At 34.2% G+C, this 20,135-nt stretch overlaps 1 protein-coding gene across 1 annotated transcript; it reads right to left on the bottom strand.

Moving 5' to 3' along the window:
• Window positions 1–485: 485 nt before the first annotated feature.
• On the bottom strand, window positions 486–1,571 carry LOC113272552. Its single transcript, XM_026522373.1, has one exon. The coding sequence runs from the start codon at window positions 1,569–1,571 to the stop codon at window positions 486–488; it is 1,086 nt and encodes a 361-aa protein (XP_026378158.1).
• Window positions 1,572–20,135: the final 18,564 nt, after the last annotated feature.

Here is a 20,135-nt window from a genome sequence, read left to right as displayed (position 1 = left end):
CAAGAAATTGGTATGAAATCAGAAATATAAGAAGGATTATCACATTTGGAAATTAAGGTGATGAAAGTGCTATTTACCTCTTTCAACAATTTACCAGACTTGAAAAAATTACTTATGGCTGCTACAAAATCATCCCCAACTACACTCCAAGCTTTTTTGAAGAAGTAACTGTTATAGCCATCAGGACCAGGTGCCTTTGAAGAATGAATAGAAGAGAGAGAAGCTACAATCTCATCCCTGGAAACAGGTCTATCAAGCTCCATAGCATCATTAGAAGATAATAGCTTTTCAAATTTAATATATTCAAAGATATCACCTGCCTCAACTGAAGTAGTATCCAAAATAAATAAAGAAGTAAAGAAATCAACACACTCAGCTCATATATCTTTATCATCTTCCAATTTAACATTCTCTCTTGAGTTAAGGACTAAGATATTATTTCTTGATCTCCTTTCCTTTGAGGAAGAATGAAAAAATCTAGTATTTTAATCCCCCACTGCCATCCATTTAACTTTATACTTCTCATTGACAATAGATTCTTCATATCTAGTGAGATTTACATAAGACTGAACATCTACCTTCTCTTGCTTAGCAATGTCTCTATTAAAAGGGTTTGACTGAAGTTGTTGTTGAACCTCATACATTTGATGCTTTGCAGTCTCTACTTGTTCAGAAAACTTTCTGAATCTTTCATTTTTCCAATCAATCAACACCTTCTTGAATCTCTTCAATTTTTTGACAAGGACCATCATAGGATTCCCATGAACAGGATCCTTCCATGAGTTTTTAACAACCTCCAGAAAATCAGGTTCCTCAGCCCAAAAACTGCAAAATTTATAAGGAGGATGACCATGGTATCTACCTTCAAAAATACTAACAATGGCTGGGCTATGATCAGAAATGCCAAGATTTAGAAATTTAGCACTAGATTCAGCAAAAATATCTAACCATTCCATATTCACCATGAATCTATCAATCTTTGAAGCAATTCTTGTATCACCCTCCTGCTTGTTACTCCAAGTATAAAAACAACCACTATATCTTAAATAAAAAATATGACTATCCTGAACACAATCTCTAAAATCAGAGTATTGAGCAGATGTGACATCAGTTTTAGTTATTCTATCACAACCTTCCAGCATATAATTAAAATCTCCTAACAGGATCCAAGGCTTTGCATTGGCACCATCAAACGCTCTTATTGTGCTCCACAAAAATCTTCTTTGAATAATATCATTACTACCATAAAAAAAAGTAACTATGAAATTCTGATTTTGAAAGGTAGTTACCTCAAGGAAGATAGCCTGAAAACAAGTATGAAGAACATTGACTGTCATAACTTCTTTATTCCGTCCAACCCATATTCTCCCAGAAGGATCAAGAGAATAGTTATCAACTAAACTCCAAGAATGACAAATATTATTTCTTATTCTACTTTTATTTGCTTCCTGGACATGAGTCTCAACAATACCTACCATAGCTAATTTATTAACTTGAATAAAATTACTAACCTCCACCTGTTTTAAGGGGTCATTCAATCCCCTTATATTCCAACCTCCAATTTTAATCATATTAACCAAGGGGAGGATTAGATTTCTTAATCTTCCCAGGCTTCTTTTCAGTAGCGTTCACATTCAACACATTCTTCCCGTGGATGGATGATTTACGTAAGAAATGAGCTCTAGCACCTGCCAACTCACACTCTTTTTGAGTCACATCCAATTTTTCAACCTGAGTTTGAACAAACCCAGAACCTTCTTCAATATTCATTTGAGAGACCCCATTACCATCCTCGGCTTCTGAACTTTTAGAGGTTTCCATAACCCCAACATTATTTTCCAGGTTACTAGGAGTAAAGATATTACCAGTATCCTTATTACCAGAAGACAAGCTCACCTCCATATTATCAATTGTTGCATCCCCAGCCAGCTGATGAAATTTATTCTTCACTGATAAAGGATTTTCAATAACACTTTTTGTCCCACTACTTGAAGCACCACCTGAATTACTAGCAATATTCTCCTTACTGAAATTCCTGATCCTACCTCTTTTCAAATTTTTAACTACCCATCCTTCATTACCTTCAGCCTTCTTACTTTATTCTGCAATTGTGGCAATAGACTTTTAAGCTGCTTCATCTGCAGCCAAAGTAGCAGCAGCAGTAGCAAACAAATTTGTTGTTCCTTTACTATTTGGAATACGAACCAAAGGAATTGTTCCAAGTACGTGACTTATTTATAAGTTGGAGGCGTGGGAATACAGAAGGAACTAGGTGAACTATAAGGTTAGTTACTTGGTCTCAACTATACGAAGTTAATGTAATTTTGTGTAGCTGCTTAATCCTGAGAGTATTCAATTCTAGACTAGGTCTCGGGGTTTTTCTGCATTTGCGGTTTCCTCGTTAACAAAATCTTGCTGTGTCATTTACTTTTATATTCCGCATTATAATTGTTTTATTATAATTAAAGTAAATTACACAAACGTTAATTCCTATTTACTTGATAAGAAATCCTATCGTGTTTGGTTAAGTCCGAACCTTTGTATCAATTAAACATACTTCGTTGTTGTATTGTCTCGATCTCGTATCCATAGACGATCACACGAAGTGTGAACCGATTAGTTGTATTTTCTCGACTCAGTACATAATCAATCACTTTCGGAGAAAGGAATTATAGGTAGGAAAAGATTTAGCTTGAGGTATATTTGGGTACCCTCGCCTTTTCAATTGGTATCAGAGCGGGCAAACAAAAAAATATCTAACAATATGTGTTTGGTGTGATCCAACATATAAGAATTGAATCTAATGAATGATTCAGTTAACGCAAAGCGAGACATCAAGGGTTGTGAATTAACACTTGATGATGGCATCTACGATTCAATATCTGAAGAAATCATCTCTAGATATTCTATGAGACAAGTTAATCTTGTTAATAAGTAGAAACCGATGACGACTGGAAAATACGTCTACAAGAAGGGCTAGATGAAAATTCCGATGATGATGACTCAGATTTTGAACAAGAAGTAGAAGAGGATATCTCAGAATACTCTAAACTGCTGGAACCTTTGAAAAATCAAAAGCTGAAAACTTCGTATTTTCTTGGTTTTATGACTCCTCTTTGTCGTGAGAACAAGAAACTGAAGAAGGTTTTTCAAGGTTATTATATTGGTTTCCAAAACCATGATTATCTTCTTAAAGATCGTACAAACGAACTAAATTCTAAGAAATTAGAATGTGAAAATCTTCGAAGAGAACCGTTTTTGTCGGAAAAGAAACGTGTTGAATCGGAAGCAATGTTTAATTCTCGACAAGTACAGGGTCTTGAAGAAAAAGCCAGTGCTAGTCTCTCTCAAACAAAATTGTTAGAGAAAGAGCGTAATGTTGCTCTTGAAAAAGATTCACTTGTTGGAAGAGAAACTTGTTAAATCTGATGCAAGGATTAACTCTCAACAAAAGAGTTTTGAAGAGAAAGAAGGTGTATATATCTCACGAGAAAAACACCTTGAGCCTGATCTAGCCGGTGCTCTTGATAAATTCAAGATGCTGGAAGAAGAAAATTTGGAACTGAAAAAATCCAATGAAAGCTCAAACAAGTTAACCTCAATGTTAGAAGCAAGTATAAATCTTCGTGATACACGAGGATTGGGCTATGAGGGAACAGATGCTTCAAATATTAGCAAAGAGGTAAAATTTGTTAAAGCTACAAATTCTTCTCAATCAGAGGCTTCCACTGATGATAAAGATGCTCATTTTTCTTGTAAAGGATAGAAGTATGTGAAGTCTAAGAATTGTGTTCAACCAGCAATAATCAAAGAAGGCATTTCTGCTAATGTCAAGAATGCAACAACGTTGAATAAAGAAAAGAAGAAGAAGAAGAAGAAAACTCATCGAGCTCCAATGCAAGAGGATCCACAAAAGGTAACAGTAACACTCATACTTCATATATTTATACTAAGCATTGTTATTATTGTGGTAATAAAGGACACTTGCAATGGGGATGCAAAGTTCGTAAGATGGAAGATGCACTTTCTTTTGTATCAAACGAATTGGCTAAGTTTTCTCCTCATAAGAACTCAGATCGTTATTGTCTTAAGTTTAGGCAAAATAATTATTATAATGATAGTTCAAATTTTGCATATCACTCGACAAGGTCATCTCATAAAATACCCAATTATAGAAAGAGAGATGACATTTTAAATGCAAAAACAAGATCTGATGTTCCAAATTGAAGAAAGAGTGTTTCGCAAAATATTCAAAAGGACAATGATCCTAATGGTATGAAGGAGAAGGCTGCTCCTGCGAAACCCAACTCTAAATGGGTCCCGAAGTCCTCTATAGCCAAGAAGGGACCAAAAGTTAGTCACAAGAATGACTCTCAGCTGTTAATTATTGGTGACAATAATTACAAGAGTCTTCTTGAAGGGCTAAAGAAAGACATTATGTCTGAAGTCTCTTGTACTAGTAAAGGTTGTGATAATGACACTCTACATCACAATTCAAAGAAGAAAAACAAGAGATGGAACAAGAGAAAACAAACCAAGCAAGAGGTCAAGAATGCTGATTCCGTTTTAGTCACTCATGACGAACAAGACAAGGATCAACTCAACACAACCTAGTTGTGTTAGAATGTGCATACTCACCTTAGTGCTCAATTTTGAAAGGTGAGGAAGCACATGAAACTGAGCACATGATCTCTCGATTATTATATGACTAATTAACATCTTTAGGAGATTTCTTTTCTTCTATACTCATACTTTTTCTATCTATATTTGGGTTTTGAAAGAAATGGTAATTGTGAGTTTATGATGTTTATATCTACTGGTCATATAATGTAGCTCTTGTTTTTACAGTTAAAACGAGCCAAAAATCACTGATTTCGGATATCGTATGCAAAAGTTATGTCGAAAACAGTTTAGTGTTGTGATCTGTCACAAGTAAATCTTGGGAACCGATCCTAGTACCCTGTGATAGTGAGGGAACCGACCCTAGTACCATGTCATGGTGAGGGAACCGATCCTAGTGAGAGGTCCCCTTACGAAGAAGTGTAAAAAACTGTTTTGCGCATAACTTCTTCGTCCGAACTCGGAATGACCTCATTATTTTTGCGTTGGTTTCGTAATTAAATTTCCTAAAAGATTGAGGTAATTTCAATACTTGATTTTATGTTGAATATTTATGGTGTATTGCAAATTGATTTATGGGATGTTTGATCTCGGTTTTACTACCTTAATATTCGATCTCATATGTTGTGAACCCTTATGGTTTGGGTGACTTTTTGATTTAGCGGGATTAAGTTCTATCCCTAGTAGGTAGGCTTTATCAAAGGACCATGAGGGGTTCTGATTGAACAACATGTGAAAAAGTCACAATATGTTGAATCAGTTTTGGTTTAACATAAAAGCATATGTGTTTCGACGGTTTTCAACTTTTGCTTGTAATTGTTAAAACCGGTTTTCAACCTTTCTCTGGTAAAGGTTGAGGTGTGTTGTTATTCTTTTGTTTATGCATAAGGATGACAACGTGGTTATATTTCGATATCAATTCTCCCTGGACGAAGATGCTATTATATTGGAGAAGTGGATACGAAATTTGAGGTAACAATCTTGTTAGTTAATTGTTTTCCTGTTTAAGAAAAGCCTGAGTTTATATTATCTATATTTTTTGCTTTTGCTTAACAAAATTTCGGTTCAATTGATATTTATTCTATGATGTGTGTATGGATGTGTGTTTCAATTGGTTCCGGTTAAGAAAAACTATTGTTATCTTGCTTTATTGTATGGTATCAATTGTTTAGGCTTACAAAATTTCGGTACAATTGATGTGTGTGTGATTCAATTGGTTTCGGTTAAGAAAAACTATTGTTTTCTTGCTTTTGTATGGTATCAATTGTTTAGGCTTACAAAATTAAGGTGCAATTGCGGTGCTTTTAATGTCTATGTTGTTTCAATTGCTTCCAGTTGAGGTGAATAATTATGCAAGTTGATTTATTTTGGTTTGTATGAATTATTTATGGCTTAACGAAATAATTTGTGTATGGGATGAGTTGTTTAGTCCAATTCGATTCCGGATAAGAAACTAAGTTAATTCTGATCTTAGTTTGTCTTATCAAAGTGAGGTTTCGGTTATTCAAGTCTAATCGAATACCTAAACAAGGAATGCTAGTTAACTAACCTAGTACTTGTCTTGTTTAAAATTGAAAGGTCTAAGTTTATGGATAATTAGAACCTAATGAGAAAAATTGAGTTTATCATTATTTTGGTCTTATCGAATTAAGCGGTTGTTTTTGAACAATCGGTTTAGGAAATGAACTAATGTGCTTAGTTGTTTTTGGTTTACTAAACTAAATTGGAAAAATTGTTTTGGACAATTGTTTCCTTGGTAACGTCAAAATAAGACTACTTATAGTTTCGGTTTTGATATTGGTTATCAGAACGTGACGTGTGGAACCCTCGTGCCTAACTCTATGGGTTTGCAAGTCTATTAGATTTGTAAGATTCTTTTCGTGTTGTCCTTTTTTTTTTTTCGTTTCTTTGTCATTTTTGTGACAAAAAGGGGGAGAAATATATGGAGTAAACAGGTGATGATGGCATTGATTTTCTATTGATTGGCATTGCTAAGAAAAAGAACATTGGTGCTTGAATGTTTTATCTAACGAAAGAGTGAAAGTACAGACTAAGGGGAAGTAACATGTCATATAAATTGGTATAACAAAGACGTGCGGATTGAATATCTACCTATCTTCCTTAGGGGGAGTATTAGCTTTGTTATTATAACGTCAACAACGACATTTTCAATGTTCGAATGTAAGCAGTTTTATTATGCTGTTGAATCGGGAATCAAGCGGATTGTAATAAATTCTTGTAATTTGTTTATCCATATGATGTAAGAGTTTTGTCACTAAAATTGACAAAGGGGGAGATTGTTAGAGCATTGATCGGTTGAACCCACCAAGCGTTGGTATGTCAAGTTTGGTTGTCATATTTTAGTGAATAAAAACTCATGTTAAGAGTCGCTTGATTATGTACTAGATTCAACTTCGTATAGGTTAGATTGAAAGTATTAGGATATGAGACATTACAAGTATTGCGAAGTCTTGAAGATGTGAAGAAGCAAGGAGATACAACGAAAACAATCATCCTTCCACTTGAGGTTAGTGGTATTTGACTTGAACTGTTTCATTCCCTAACGTATCTTTCAAGTCGTGCATATTGAAAACATAACTGCGAAGCATATTTGAACTCTAGATAGACATAGTATTAAGGAATACAATACGAGGTTTATTGCTTAACCATTAAACTTTGTAGATAAGACATCACCATAATCATTTGAATGCTATTGTGATTATGTATGGGTATGAGGTGAGGATTTCGTCCTAGGGAACAATGTTTAAATGTGTTCTAAGAAAGTAAGTTCATAAACTTGTTTGTGGACCCGAAAAGGAAATTGCCAGGTGTTATTGGTTTTGTTATTCATTGCATATCTTATGAACAACCAATATGTGTGATAGAGTATAACCGCTCACAACTTGTTGTGTTCTTGGTAGAACTATTCACAAAGGCCTGACTTATGAATTGTATAACTTTTATTAGTAAAACCGATCTTAAGTAATCACCTGTGGTATGATCGAATTTTGTATGTCTGACCAATTAAAAGGAAAAGGGAACCGATCCTTGTAAGGGGTGCAGTACATCAAATGGAACTGATCCTTGTATGGGGTGCATCAAGGTTTATAGCAGAAAGGGGAACCGATCCTATGGACATGTGCAACACATTTTTAGGCAAAGGGGAACCGATCCTATGGACATGTGCAACGCATATATGTTAGATACCATATATATGTGGGGAACCGATCCTAGTACCTAGTCAATAGAATTTTTGGAAAGCTAGTGTGACTATGCAAAGTACTCACATGGAGGTAGAACCGAAACTTGTTTTGGTAGAACCGTAAACCCATGATTGTGATTGAATGGTGGTTTGATCAATCACATAGTTCTTGAAAGTCAGATGAACCAATTATAAACTTGTTTAGAAGAGTGGCAAATCGGTTTCAAGGTTGTAAGTGTGAAAGAGAACTTACAAAGTTAAGATGTCGATAAAATTTGAACATGTGATGTGAATGTTTATTTCTTTAATTGTTCAAAGATATTCCTTAACGGCTAAGGGAAGAGAATCCCAGGATCGAAACATAAGTAAGTTAAGAATCTTTTAATTAAGGTTATTAATTTCATTTTGTAGGGAAATTACAAAATTAGTAATGTGCATTTACTAATTAGATTTTCCGAGAGTTTTCGATCATTATTTTTGGACAGAGCGTTTCCAGGAATTATGAAAACCGAATCTGTGCTTTTATGAAAATCTTGAGAATATTTTCGGTTTTGGAAATTCCTTGGTGTCCAAACTTCCTTGTCTATAAATACTCTAAGTTTTCCTTTCTAGCAAACTAATCCTTCGTAACAACAGTTTTACTCTTTTGTTGTTGTTACTGGTGTAGCCGCCTATTCGGAGACGAGAGTAACCTAATTAAGCGAAATCTCTGACGACCGCTCAGTTTAAAGTCTTCTTTGGGATTGAGACCTAGTTTGTTTATTCTTGAGAATCTTCTCTTCTGATATAAGATTCACTCAAACTAGTTCAGAGTTTCGACAGGGATCTTTAGACTGTTGTTAGTTCTAAAGACGATCTTGTGATAATCCATTGTTAACAAACTCCGTTCTGTGCGTGATTGATCACAAGAGATTGAAGTGATTGTGTGCAGGTTTTTTTTGAAGATTTAAGAAGATTTGAAGACAAAGAAGATATTGAATATTTGACTTGGGTTTTATAATCTTTGGTGTGCACAATACTTGTTTCGGTAAAAGAGGATCCAATTAATAATCGGTTTATCCTTTTGGTAGATTGGATTGATTAATTGAGTAGATCGGCATCAACACTGTTCTTCGTATTAAAGGTGTTGTTGGCTTAATCTTAATCGATTACCTTTGGGTGATTGGACATAAGATAGATCTAAGGACCTGACGAAGGAGTTTATGTTGAGATAAACGGAAGATCCTTTTTCCGACTCATATCACTTGGTTGAATAAAGTTGATACCAAACAGATTTGTTGTTCCTTTACTGTTTGGAATACGAACCAAAGGAATTGTTCCAAGTACGTGACTTATTTATAAGTTGGAGGCCTGGGAATACAGAAAGAACTAGGTGAACTATAGGGTTAGTTAATTGGTCTCAACTATACGAAGTTAGTGTAATTTTGTGTAGCTGCTTAATCCTGAGAGTATTCAATTCTAGACTAGGTCTCGGGGTTTTTCTGCATTTGCGGTTTCCTCGTTAACAAAATCTTGCTGTGTCATTTACTTTTATATTCTGCATTATAATTGTTTTATTATAATTAAAGTAAATTACACAAACATTAATTCCTATTTACTTGATAAGCAATGCTATTGTGTTTGGTTAAGTCCGAACCTTTGTATCAATTAAACATACTTCGTTGTTGTATTGTCTCGATCTCGTATCCATAAACGATCACAAGAAGTGTGAGCCGATTAGTTGTATTGTCTCGAATCAGTCCATACACAATCACTTTCGGAGAAAGGACTTATAGGTAGGAAAGGTAGGAAAATTTTTAGCTTGAGGTATATTTGGGTATCCTCTCCTTTTCAGTCTCATTGTTTGTGATTCCACAATATCTAGTTTCGCCATCATACGATTTAGATTATTGTGAGGTGATTGATAATACTGAGCTGTTCTTCGGGAATATAAGTCTGGTTTATCAATTGGTTCTTGTTCACATTGATTTATCAAAAGACGAAACAAAAACTCTTGGGTATTTCCGTGGGAGACGAATTTATTCAATCCTATAGACTTTTCTGTGTGAGACAGATTTGTTTATCAAGTCTTAGACTTTGGGTCGTAGCAACTCTTGGTTGTGGGTGAGATCAGCTAAGGGAATAAAGTGCGTAGTATCCTACTGGGATCAGAGATGTAAGGAGTGCAACTGTACCTCAAATCAGTGTGAGATTTATTAGGGTTCAACTACAGTCCACTCCGAAGTTAATTGGTAGTAGGCTAGTGTCTGTAGCGGTTTAATACAGTGTGGTGTTCAAACTGGACTAGGTCCCGAGGTTTTTCTGCATTTGTGGTTTCCTCGTTAAAAAAATTCTGGTGTCTGTGTTATTTCTTTTCCGCATTATATTTTGTTATATAATTGAAATATCACAGGTTGTGCGCTGTATCGATCAATTAGGAAATCCAACCTTTGGTTTTTGATTGAGATTGATTGATCCTTGAACATTGGTCTTTGGTACCGTTCAAGTTTACTCCTTTTATATTCAATCGGGCTCGCAGATTTCTATTTGTTGATTGCAAATTGAATTAAGAGTTAGAGATATTAAACTCTTTGATATACTTTATTCTAGATTGAGTCCGACTGACTAGTTGATTCTGTAGAAAGTATATTGGAGTAAGTTCTTTTATATTGCCAAATGAATTGTTGGGTGTCGTTGTTAGACCCCCGTATTTTCAAAACTAGCAAGTTTACCTAGGCCTTTTGCATTCCATAGATGCAAAGGAACATTCCTCATGTTGATCCAGACAGGAACAGTCTTAAGCTCAACCAATTCTTGCTCTACCATTAGAGACCATGGTCTAACAACAAATGGTTGACCTGCAATAAAGAGACATCCATGTTCTAAAGCAGTCATTCTATCTTCAATATAATCAAATTTAAAAACAAAAACTGAATCTCCATGTAAAGTCATCTTCATATCTCCTTTTAACCTCCAAGTCCTCTGAAAAAAATTTCACCATTAAAAATGGTAATCAGTTTCCAACAAAACAACCAACAACTAATCCTTCACAACGATTAACATCCTCCTATATTTCCTCATCAGAAAACACAGTAAGTTTTGCTCCTTCGACTAAGCTAGAAGGTTCATAAGGAAGAGTTTGCTAAATAACATCATTCTTTTGAATACCCAACATCTTAGAACATTTAAGAACACCATTGCTCTAAGAAACAGACCTATCAATCAATCTATTCAGCTCTCACTCTTCATTTCAACTACATATGGTATTTTTTTCCACTTATTTGGCAATATGCGCATACTAAACTTCTCATTTTAGATAATATTAAATGAAAGATTAAGATCCCATTTTGCCAAAGTTGACAACATTTTTTTTACCCTTTTATTTCAATAACCCAGCTGAAAGTATATGTTTGTGGTAGGTCTGCACATACCCGACCCAACCCGCCGACCCAACCCGTACCCGACCAAAAATACCCGCACCCGACCCAACCCGCCGAGGCATGGGTCGACTATGGGTGAGGCACGCCAGAACCCACCTATTTTGGGTCGGTTGCGGGTAGAAACTTCCGTCACCCGAACCGATCCACCCACCCGCCCAAAACTAACGTAGGATTCCTGACCCTTAGATCTAACCTAGGATAAATTATCAGAGCCGTTGAATTGATGTATAAAAGTAAAAGACCTAACCTAATCGCATTTTCCTTCTCTTCTCTTCCGCGGCCTCTTTTGAGTCTTCTCTCCTTCTCAGACAGACTCCAATCTCCATCCAAGTCTCCAACTCCATTCTTTTTTCTTCGCTCAGTCTCAGATTCGCTTTGTGGATCATCGGCATCACCAGAAGCAAACCAATAACGGAAGGTAAGATTAGGAACCGTTGTAAACTTGTAATTTTTTGATGATGTGATTTCTTGTAATTTTCAATTTAGGGTTTATCTGTTTAGGGTGTTGTTTTTTAATTTCAGTTTGGAATGAATTGGTATGATGTTACTATGTTAGAACTCAGTAATGAAGAGTTTAATCAGTAGATTCAAAGGATTCTTGAATGTTTATGTGTTTAGGCAGCGCTCAATTTATCTGAATCTAATACCCTTTATTTTATTTTTCCATGTTAGGGTTTGTCAAGATTGAATAACTGAAGTTCAGTTCATTGGAGCTTGAAGAAGAACTGGTCAGAGTTGGTTTAAGAAGAACTAAGAAGGTATATCCAACTATGAAATTGTTTTGATTATTTAGGTTCCTTTTTATATGTCCTTTCCATTTTATGGTTTGTTGTTTATCTGAATCTATTGTTTTTTTTATTCCATGGTAGGGTTTGTCAAGATTGAAGAACTGAAGTTCAGTTCATTAGAGTTTGAAGAAGAACTAATCAGAGTTGGTTTAGGAAAACTAAGAAGGTATATCCAACTGTGAGTTTTACTGCAGCATGTTTATTACATGAAAGTACATGGTTTACTAAACATAATGCATGCTATGTGAATAGATTAACTGACCTGTTATGTTAACTGCCCTGTTATGTTAGTAATCTATATCAAAAATCTTTTGAAATCCGAAGATCACTCATAGTTATCTCTATATCAACATGTCAGAGGCATTGTCACAATGTCGTGGACCTCATATCAATTGGATTTCTTAAATTCAGTTATTTTGTTCTTGTTTCTTAGATGATTTTTACTTTTATTTTTACATAATAGGATTTCTCTTTAGATGTTAACTGTTAAATAAATTTATATCTGTTTGATGTTTGTTATACTGTTTTCTATGGTTTGAGAATCTTGAAATTTGGCTTTTCAAATTTTGCTTTGATCTGTGTATTGTCTGTTATCTTGATGTTCTTAGTATTAGGATATTTTATATGTTCTTATAGTTGAATTTGGATGTTGAGATTATGATGAAGCTGAGTTTTTTTGCATATGTCAGGGCAATCATTTTTTGCATCTGAGTTTTTCAAGTTAACGACCTAAAAATAGGGTTGTGAAGCTTTATGTTTGGACATTATGTTATTGAGGTCTTTTGGTTATTGCGGTCCTTTGGTAGTGAAGCTTTATGTCATGTCTGTCTAAACTTTGTGTTCTATATTGAGGTCATTAATGTTCAATTTATGGTATTGTGTTTGTATTAGTATCTAGAAGGATAATGCTCAGATTAGGTGGTGTACTGATTAGAGAATTTTTGGGGTTTTTCACTTCAAGACTTCGAATAGCAGGCAGGACATCTAGCTATCCTATATTTAGAACGTTGTTGTAAGAGAATTACAATAAAACTGTAAAGCACGCGTAGCTACCGTGTACTATTTCATCTAATTACAGTGACTGTCCGGTGTACTGATGGGCAGTTTGTGTTGGTACTTGCTGTTGTTGTGGATGGATAAACTAAAATGTTCATTTCGCTTGCAGAGCTATTTTACTTGTTTCAAGAAATTCATCTACCCTTTCATTCATTCTAATTGTTCATTTCGCTTGCAGAGCTATTCAGTTTCAGTGACCTTGCTGCTTCTTCTATCGTCATAGACTCATAGATGATTGATTCATATTGGCTTAGACAAGGTAATGACGTCAAGGGTCATTGTCAGTAGCTTGATCTTTCTGAGTTCATCTTTGTTACTGTAACTAATTTACAGACTTCGTTTTATTTCAGGCTTTCAGCCATTCAGAGGTAAAACATCCACAAACTTGCAGGCTTGCAGCGACTCGCTGTTGGTCGCTTTATATGATATTAGGCTTTAGTATAGTAGGCAATACTCAATAGTAATGCACTCTTTTATCTTTTGAGCTTTGAATAATTGAACTCTGTTCCTTTTTATTGTTAGCTTTATCAACTTTGTTACACACTTATACTGTTATACTCAATAACTTTGTTCCTTGTTAATGTAATGTCATTTTATTTTATGGTGGGTAACCCACCACCCACCCGACCAAACCCGTCGTCACAATGGGTCGGGTGAAAACCGACCCATTGTGTTGTTGGGTCGGTTTCGGGTGACAACTTCTGTTACCCGCCATCAGTGGGTCGGGTGGTGGGTGAGGCCAAAACCGACCCAAACCGACCCATGTGCAGCCCTAGTTTGTGGAGGTGCAAACTGTCTGAATGATGTGATTGTATTAACAATTGGAATCTGTAAGCTTTTATCTTCCAACACATTACAAATCCCAAATGTTGAAAAGGTATAGATTTATATACTCTATATATGCATATTTACATGTATCATGATCGTATAGTTCTTGTTCTATAACTTATTAACCTAGAGTTTTTTCAGTTCACTCTCCTTCACGAAGATTCCATGAAACCCGTAAGGAACCCTACCTGGTAATTTCACATAACATGATATTCATATTTTTGATTAGTATGAGCCTATTTTTGCAGTAATTTTCTTGCATTTTAGTTCTTACCTCATAGTTCAGCTATCACTCGATATTTTATTCTTCTCTTGTAAATAGAGAAGGATACAAAATAAAAGAAGGGAGAAGAAGTAGAGAGAAATTCTTATTAATGTGTATTATACAAACATTAAAGCCTCTATTTATAGGGATAGACACAAGGGCATCCCAGTAATAAACGAGATTCACCCCAGATATTCTTAACATATTTACACGTTTATAACATTCCCCTTGATGACATTGTGTCTAAGCTAATTACAAACATACCAGGAAAATTCAAAAAAGAAAAACCTGAAATTGCATAAGCATGTAAAGACTCGAAATAGTGTTGGACACACAAATGTTGCCTCGTTAAAACCTTGGTAAGGAAAACCCAGTGGGACAAAACCTTGACGAAAGAAAAAGATTACAACGCGATAAAGTCAAGTGAATGCACCTTAATTTGGTGATGGCGCTCCCCATGATAAATACTTCAGTAAAATCTTGGCGTGCAAATCTTTGAGTCGAGACTTTCCAATTTTGAAGAACAAATTTCTTGAATGCAGAAGGCTACTGTGCTTTCATGAAGATATCGGATAGTTGATGAAGTCTTCTTTTGTATTGCACAAGCAGTATTGTCTTTGATGAATACTTTTGCGGAGGCTACGTTCTTCTTCAACTGATTGAGAACTTGTGTGATGCGATCTCGTGATGATTTGATGAAGTCGTTGATGGATTTTCTTCGACAAAAGAGCCAAGACGTAGATACATTACTGTAAGTGAACAAAAAGGTATTTGTGGTTCATAAGAACATCCAAATTTCAAGGAGATTGTTATGTTGATTTAGTCTGACAAAAATGACATACTTAATGGTGGGAATCCACCAAATAATCTAAACTGATACAACTCCCCTTTGGATGACCACCATGTTGAATTAAATTGCCTCACTAAAACCTTGCCAGTAAAATCCAATGGGAAAAAATTTGGACGAAGGAAAAAGAGCACAAATATCAACATTATTGAAAGAAATTTAAACCTCTACGATATGTTGCCTCGTTAAAACCTTGTCAGGAAAACCACATGAGATAAAAACGTGAAACGAAGGGAAAAGAGTACAAATTTTGACGTAAATATGGATGCCAACCCAACTATATGGGTTTTACAAAAGACAAGCATAAAAATAATAACTCTAGTCTATCTCAAAGAAGAGTTTAAGCTAGCATAATTCTAACTGCAGATTTAAAAAAGAAAAAAAAAAGGATTTATGCTGCTAAAGCGTGGATTTTTGTGTTTTTAAGGACTCTTCAAGAGACCCATAAAGTTGATAACATCAACTAATTAATCCGGATTTTTGGTTGTGTACCAAATTTCTAAAAACACATACATAATCGAGTCAGGCGGATGCCTGAATTTAATTTAAATCCTATGAGGATTAAAAGTTTGAATATGTTCCCAACCACATACGAGTCCTTCCAGGACTACCACGCCAAAGGCATCATACATGGAGAACAAAACTTTATTGATACAATCCTAGGGTCTGAGCAAAAATAGAAACCATCAAATCGTTTTTACAACGAACATATTTCTCGTACAACACATTATGACTACACCAGCTTGGAAATTTTAAGGTGTTACATATTGGATCCAAAATTGCATTAATTAATTGAGAAATTAATCCAATCTAATCAGGATTGTATGCTAACCAATCACATATGTCGATATTCCTCTGCAGAGGGGTTCATGACCATCATCATTTATTTCAGTAGCTACTATAAATGAATATTCGACCATAGTTAGCTTTTCACGATCCCACAAAATTTTCCTGTGTATGCATATCTTTAAAAATTTCAATCTACTGGTACCAGCGCCCGTGGGCATTATAATATCCCCATCTTCCAGTGAGGAGGTATGAACTATGAGAATGTAAATCTTGTTTTGATAGACTCTATTGAATTACTATCTATAACTTATTCTAAAATTCTACTTTTTGCTATATGTGACTGGATTTTCCTTTCAAAAGGAAAAAGCTTATATAAAAGAAAAATGAGACATTTCACACCAATTAATAGTGACAACCTTTTTTTCGATTTTGATCATGTTGCGAGAGAAATTGATATAACTTTTCAGTTAATTAACACAAGCTTCTGATAGTGTATGCTCTTCCCCTGACCATGGTGAAATTTTCTTTTTATCTCATATAATACTAAAATTTCAAGTTTCGTAAAGTATTATCCGATTAATTCGAGATATATACTCAGTACGAAATATTTCTTTCGACATAAAAAACGTAGTCTTAATAGACATACATATTTACCATCAACCATGGATTACTTTTGGAACACAAACAAAAATAAAATAAAATGATGTGTCGAGACCAAAAGCATTGAAGATATGCAAACAAATCTCTAATAACTTCGCGACCTCAAGGTCCAATGAGATCAAATTATGGACACTTTCTTCATCAAAAGAAAATTAAAATAAGATCAATATAGTCACTACAAGGACTAATAATATTGCTAACAAGACGGGTGCACACCCATTGATCTTTTATGTCCTACCTTTTCCAACATCAAGTTGAACGGTCATAATTTTGGAAGTAGCACTAGGAAGAAAAATAATAATAAAAAAAAGTTGCTCAATATCCCTCAGGAATGCAACAATTAGTGTTTGCAAGTGTGAATACGTAATAACCAATCTCATCCTTTTAGGATCCATAGAGAAATCTAATTCCAATTGGTTTGAATGATTCTTTTGAGAAAAATAAAGAAATCATTATCGTATTCTTTGTAGAGAAAAATCAACTTTTCGGTTGATGAAGATTTCTTTGAAAAATCTAAAATCAATAACCAATATTGGCTAAAAGTTCTTAAAATGCCATTTTTTACATCTTATTAAGGAGAATTGATGGGGAAAAAACAACATCAATTGGTTTTTACAATTGGATCAGGATATTTTAACAAAGGGGTTTGATAAAATGTTTACGAAAAAAATGACAGAGATTTGGCTCGGCTAACTGCGCCGAACAAAATAAATGTGGTTACGCCACGCCGTCAAAAATATAGACCTTCAGATCATCTTTATTCAACGGTATAGGATATTTGTTAAAGGGGTTTGTCAAACCCCTTTGTTAAAAGATCCCGATCCTTTACAATTAACAAAATTGTATCGGCAAACTAAAAAAAAAATTGTCGTTTTCAATATCGCATAATCAACTAATGGATGGTTTCTTACAAAAATAAGTAGAAAAATAGAAACCATTAATCACATGATCTTCATCTAATGGACGAAGATACCAATTAAATTGGACGTAGGTTTTTCAACCATGCATGTGAATAATTACCGTGAAGATAATCAAATTGCGATAATACTAATTTTTTGTTTGGTGATTACAGTTTCATTAGGGGAATAGAAACTGTAAACCATCTTTCGATGGATTTTTTTATCTTTTTTTATTTTCTTTACGAAAAAAATTAGAGAAGAAAGAAAACACGAATTGAGGTGATTACGATTTTATTAGAGATATAAATACCATAAACCATATTTCAATGGATTTTTTTTTCTTTCTCTATAAAAAATAAAAAATTAGAGAAGAAAGGAAAATCAACTTATCCGTCAAAGTTGATCACCGTACATCACTTTTACCTTCAAAAAAAAAATGTATATGACGATATACAATAATATCGATCATATATCAAAATCAATTGATTTAATTAATAGAAAACTAAAATCACAGAGAAACAAAAATTAAAAAGAAAAAAAAAACAAGACCAAACATTAAGTTTTAACTACTTATCTTTTGTGTACAGTAAATCAATATCTTCCCTATACACGTAGAGCAAGATATCGTCATAGGTACGAGGGATCTTAATATCCGACCAAAAGCAAGCAAAGTGGCAGTTGGTTGATGCCCATAGGTTGGTGCTATTCAAACGTAATATCAATTACTCAAAATAATGGATAAAACAGGTATTAGTTAGATATTGCATAGAGTCAAATATAAGAGGAAAAAAAGTTTAGTCATAAAGAAATCGATCAACAGATATATAAAATAATTTTAACATCAAAGGGTAAGGTATAGATTTCTCCCTCGATATTGTTCACCATCTCCGATTCCTCTTGGCTTCTACTTTAATATGGTCATTCTTGTCATAGAGTGTGATGTCGGTAGAGCAACGTGCTGATAACGTCCTGTAAATAGATAAGGATACAGAAAATAGGGACAAGAAGTAGAGAGAAATTATTATAAATGTGTTTTATGCAAACATTAGAGCCTCTATTTATAGGGCTAGACACAAGGGCATCCCAGTAATAAACGAGATTCATCCTAGATATTCTAAACATATTTACACATTTATAACATTTTTTACACCTAACATGATATTCATATTTTTGATTAATATGAGCCTATTTTTGCAGTAAACTTCTTGCATTTTAGTCTTAGGAAACCAGTGTTCTGACAGCAAAAAATCTGATTTCGATTTTGTGATTTCATTGACTAAAAAGTTATATGTAAGATGGTCGAAATAAAAGATTAGGAACTTTTCTCTGAATGATCTTTGTATCAAGAGGTGCTAAGGAAGAGTTATAACCCTAGGGTATACAAGAGTTATACAAATGCATTTGTGAAGATAACCCTTGCAATTCCAGACAACATGAGTTTTTGGTTAACCAAATCGGGTGTTTGTATGCGAAAGTCTTTTGGACTAAATATTACCCCCATAATTTCAAAGTGGAATTTTACTTTGGTAATTTCACATTAAATTTTTTTTCATGACTCCTGAAGGTTCTAGGACAACTGCTTCAAAGTAATTCACTCTGAGTTGTCTTTTATCAAACTTTATAGTCTTGGTTGTATCATATTTTTAGTTCAGTTGTCGCCCTATTTACTGTTTTCTTAGAGAAAACATAGAGACATAAAGGTGCTATAACAGTTGGCTCTGTAGGAGTTAACTGTCCCAACACAGCTGTTATTGGTCATCCTTTTCTTTATGGGAGAAAAGTTTTTTTTTGTCTTAATTATTCCTAGTCTTCCTTTTATACAAGGATCCTACAAAATGAAAATGTAAATGTTCCATATATATATAAATAGACAAGCAAGATTAGAAAATGATCCAAAAGAAAAAAAACCTAATTGATAAATAAATTCTGGATTTAAGGGCATGGCATTACATTTTCTTTTATGTATAACAGATTATAGGAGTATAGGAGTAGATATAGTATTTTTCAAGAACTTAAAGAGTATGTACAAGGAACCTCTTTGAATGTATCAGGTCACAATGGTAAAAAGAGATTGATTCATTCTTGATGCCGTACATCATGCAAAATGTCTTGCAGCATAAGCTTAGCCTTTTCTTATTTTCCTGTTATAGTTTTAAGAGTTCCACTTTTAGTTAAACACTTGTTTCCTATGTTAGTTAAACTTCTTTATTTAGTTTTCAAGTCGGCTATGTTAAGCCTATTTAAGTCGAGTCCTGTTTCAAGACATACATAATTATTATTGATCAACAACTTAAACAAGTTTGTTTTCTAACAAATTTTTGTTCCTGCAACTTAATTTTCAGTCTTGTTTCGTATCTTTTCTTCTGTTTCTCATCTCAGCAATCTCCGAGTTGCTTTCATCTTTTACAAGTTCTACATTAGTTAGTATTCAGACCTCTTTTCTTAGATTTTTATCTTGGATTCGATCCTTTAAACCGCTTCCGCACCTAAAACCCTATACATTAAAAAAAAAAAAAAAAAAAAAGAAGAAAAGCATTCCCTAGCTTTTCAGATTTTCTTCTCAATGGCTGATTCTTTAGAGACAAGAGTCACTAAAATGTCTTATGATATTGAAATTATTAATGGCATATTAGCTAAACTAAATGAGCTTCCTTCACCTTATCTGGATTTCTTGCGTATTCAACCAAACCAGGATGTTGAATCTTCTACTAAACCTTTTGGTTTTGTTTACACAGAGGCTATACCAGATAAAGGCTTCGAGA

Source organism: Papaver somniferum, chromosome 4, assembly GCF_003573695.1.
Source record: "Papaver somniferum cultivar HN1 chromosome 4, ASM357369v1, whole genome shotgun sequence".
Taxonomy (NCBI): domain Eukaryota; kingdom Viridiplantae; phylum Streptophyta; class Magnoliopsida; order Ranunculales; family Papaveraceae; genus Papaver; species Papaver somniferum.
Note: the sequence above shows the minus strand (reverse complement) of the source record. Positions and strands in the feature narration are given on the sequence as shown.

Bases quoted from the DNA above. Each gene is read 5' to 3' on its own strand.
- LOC113272552 (XM_026522373.1), bottom strand. From the start codon at position 1,571: ATGATTAAAATTGGAGGTTGGAATATAAGGGGATTGAATGACCCCTTA.